Below are 3001 nucleotides of genomic sequence, written 5' to 3'. Positions count from 1 at the left end.
TGATTCAGTACCATTTAAAAAGAGTTTCTTCCCCATTGTGTTGACCCTTGAGAGAATATGAAAGTATTCTTTTTACCTCTTCACTGTCACCTCTCACCATTCTCTGCCTTAGGGTCTAAGCTGTAACCACACTACACTTTCTCTCCTTGGAACAAGCAAAGGTCTTTCCCAATACCTGCCATTTCCTCTGCCTAGAATGTTCATCACCCTTCCTTTCTCATGTGTACCTCCTTTTCATCCTTCAGATCTTAGCTTCAGTGTCATTTGTCAGAGAGACCCTTTTTGCCTACCCACTCTAAAGACAGTCTTTTCCAAAACTCTCTATTGCATTCAATGCGGTTTTTTTTTCACAGATTTTGTTATGATCTGTAATTAAAATGTATTTGCTTATATTTTTGTTTCCTATTTTCACTAGACTCAACTGCATGAAGGGGGACCTTTTTTTTCTTTTTTCTTTTTTTTTTGTGATTGTAAGCCTGGTCCTTAGCACATAATAGGTGCTTGGTAAAAACTGGTCAAATGAATAATAAGATACCCTCATTTCATTGCTCTGGTGGTAGACTTTCCTGGACACTTGAGGATATCAGTACCTTCAATGACTCAAAGTCTTCTTTCTACATCACTGAAGTCATAAGCAAACTCACTTGGTCTGAGTCATCAGTGTTTGCTGAGCCATTTAGGCAAGTGTCTGAGTGAATGATGTAGTCAAGTGCTGCCCAGCAATCAGAAGATTCATTTAAACGTTAGTTATCACCCTAAGACAACAGCAGGGAGATGCGGCATGGTGTAATGAAAAATAGCATGAGTTCGTGTTGATACACCTGGCTTAATAGCCTGCTTCCAGTATTTCCTAGCTGGGTGACCTTGGGCATGCTGTTGGCTCTCATTGAGTTTTGGTTCCATCATTGCAGATAAGCATAATACCTAGCTCACAAGTGGCTGTGAGAGTGGAGTAAATGTAGAGTGCCTAGAACGGTTTCCAGCATATGGAAGATCCTAAAAATCATAGCTACTGATATGATTGTCAGATATTGGACCAGAAGGCAATTTATAAGTTATATATCCTGATAAATGTTAGGTGACTTGTTCTTTGCAAGACATTTCTTCAATGTGGAGCACCAGGACTCTAAGAGCTTAGACATTGTCATTTTTTACCCCTCCTCTCCACCCTCCCCATGAACTTGTTCAAGGCATTCTTCATGTCTTCATTCCTAAGAGTGTAGATGATGGGATTTAGCAGGGGGGTAACTGCAGTGAAAAACACAGACACCACCTTGTCCTCTGGGAGGCTGGTGGATGGACGGGAATAGATAAAGATGCAGTGTCCCAGGAAGAGTGTGACAACGGTGAGGTGGGCTGCACAGGTGGATAAGGCCTTCCGCCTGCCTTCAGAGATCTGCTGCCTCAGGCTCACCAGGATGACCGCATAGGACACCACGAGGACCACGAAACAGACCACAGAGATGAGCCCACTGTTAGAGACGATGAGGATTTCAATAATGTGGGTATCTGTGCAGGCCAGTTTGATCACCTGAGGCACATCGCAGAAGAAGCTGTCAATCTCATCAGGACCACAGTAGGGCAGCTTGATGGTGAGGGAGGTTAGCGATATGGAGTGGATGGTGCCCCCCATCCAGAGGGCCACAGCCAGTAACACACACACTTTCCAGTTCATCACTGTCATGTACTGCAGGGGTTTGCAAATGGCCACATACCGATCGTAGGCCATGACAGTGAGGAGAAAGATCTCGGTGCAGGCAAAGAGGTGCAGGAAAAACATCTGGGTGACACAGGCCTCAAAGGAGATGAGCTTCTCTTCTGACCATGTATCTATCAGCATCTTGGGGACAGTGACCGTGGAGTGACAGACATCGATAAAGGACAGGTTACTGAGGAAAAAATACATAGGAGTATGGAGCCGGCGGTCATAGATAATAGTTACGACAATGAGGATGTTCCCAATCAGTGTCAGGATGTAGAAAGTGAGGAACATGGCAAACACGGCCATCTGCACCTTCTGATTTACAGATAAACCTCTAAGCCGAATGTATGTCACAGAAGTGGTTTGATTGAGTAGATCTGCCTCTTCCATTCTCTTTGTTGGACACTCTGTCAAGAGTTAGGAAAAAAATAACACTTAGCACCTGCATCAATCATTTGGTCACTTAATTTCTTCTGTGTTTGCTTTTCCTTCCATCTAGAACTTATGATCCCGTATCTTATTTTAAAAACCCCATTCAGGGGCACCTGGTGGCTCAGTGGGTTAAAGCCTCTGCCTTAGACTCAGGTCATGATCTCAGGGTCCTGAATCGAGCCCGCATCGGGTTCTCTGCTCAGCGGGGAGCCCGTTTCCCTTCCTCTCTTTCTGCCTGCCTCTCTGCCTACCTGTGATCTCTGTCTGTCAAATAAATAAAATCTTTAAAATAAATAAATAAATAAATAAATAAGCACCCGGGTGGGTCAGTTGGTTGAACCGCTGTCTTCAGCTCGGGTCATGGTCCCAGGATTTGGGATTGAGTCCTGCATTGACCTTCTTGCTCGGCAGGGAGCCTACTTTTCTCTCTGTCTCTGTCTGCCACTTCGCCTGCCTGTGCTCTGTCTCTCTGACAAATAAATAAATAAATAAAATCTTAAAAAAGAAACCCATTGAGCATCTTAAATCATGCTGGACACACAGTAGGCACCACACACACATTTTTGGAATAATAGTGCAGAGAACCACAATTCACTAAGAGATCTAAGGCAGCTTTGGAGAGGGGAGTGCTTATATTTAGTCATAAATCTTTAGGGGAGAAAAAAAATGAAGATTTTTCTACTCCAAGCCAGTAACAGTTTCCAAGTTGTATAAATCCTGGCCTTGAGCACACTTTTCTCTATTGCCCGTTGACTGCATTTTTCACTTGGCCAAACAACTTCCACGCCTGAGGTGAAAAGCAGAGGCCTTTCCCCAAGCTGCCGGGAACAGGCAGTGTGGCTGGGGTGTGTTTGGAATATTTCTTTA

At 44.1% G+C, this 3001-nt stretch overlaps 1 protein-coding gene across 1 annotated transcript; it reads right to left on the bottom strand.

Moving 5' to 3' along the window:
• Positions 1-1144: 1144 nt before the first annotated feature.
• LOC123944709 (olfactory receptor 4E1) lies at positions 1145-2092 on the bottom strand. The gene has a single exon (XM_046010030.1). The coding sequence runs from the start codon at positions 2090-2092 to the stop codon at positions 1145-1147; it is 948 nt and encodes a 315-aa protein (XP_045865986.1).
• Positions 2093-3001: the final 909 nt, after the last annotated feature.

The sequence above is a fragment of the Meles meles genome, chromosome 6, assembly GCF_922984935.1.
Source record: "Meles meles chromosome 6, mMelMel3.1 paternal haplotype, whole genome shotgun sequence".
NCBI lineage: Eukaryota > Metazoa > Chordata > Mammalia > Carnivora > Mustelidae > Meles > Meles meles.
The sequence above is the reverse complement of the archived record's forward strand: the minus strand, read 5'-3'. Positions and strand labels throughout refer to the sequence as shown.

Bases quoted from the DNA above. Each gene is read 5' to 3' on its own strand.
- LOC123944709 (XM_046010030.1), bottom strand. From the start codon at position 2,092: ATGGAAGAGGCAGATCTACTCAATCAAACCACTTCTGTGACATACATT.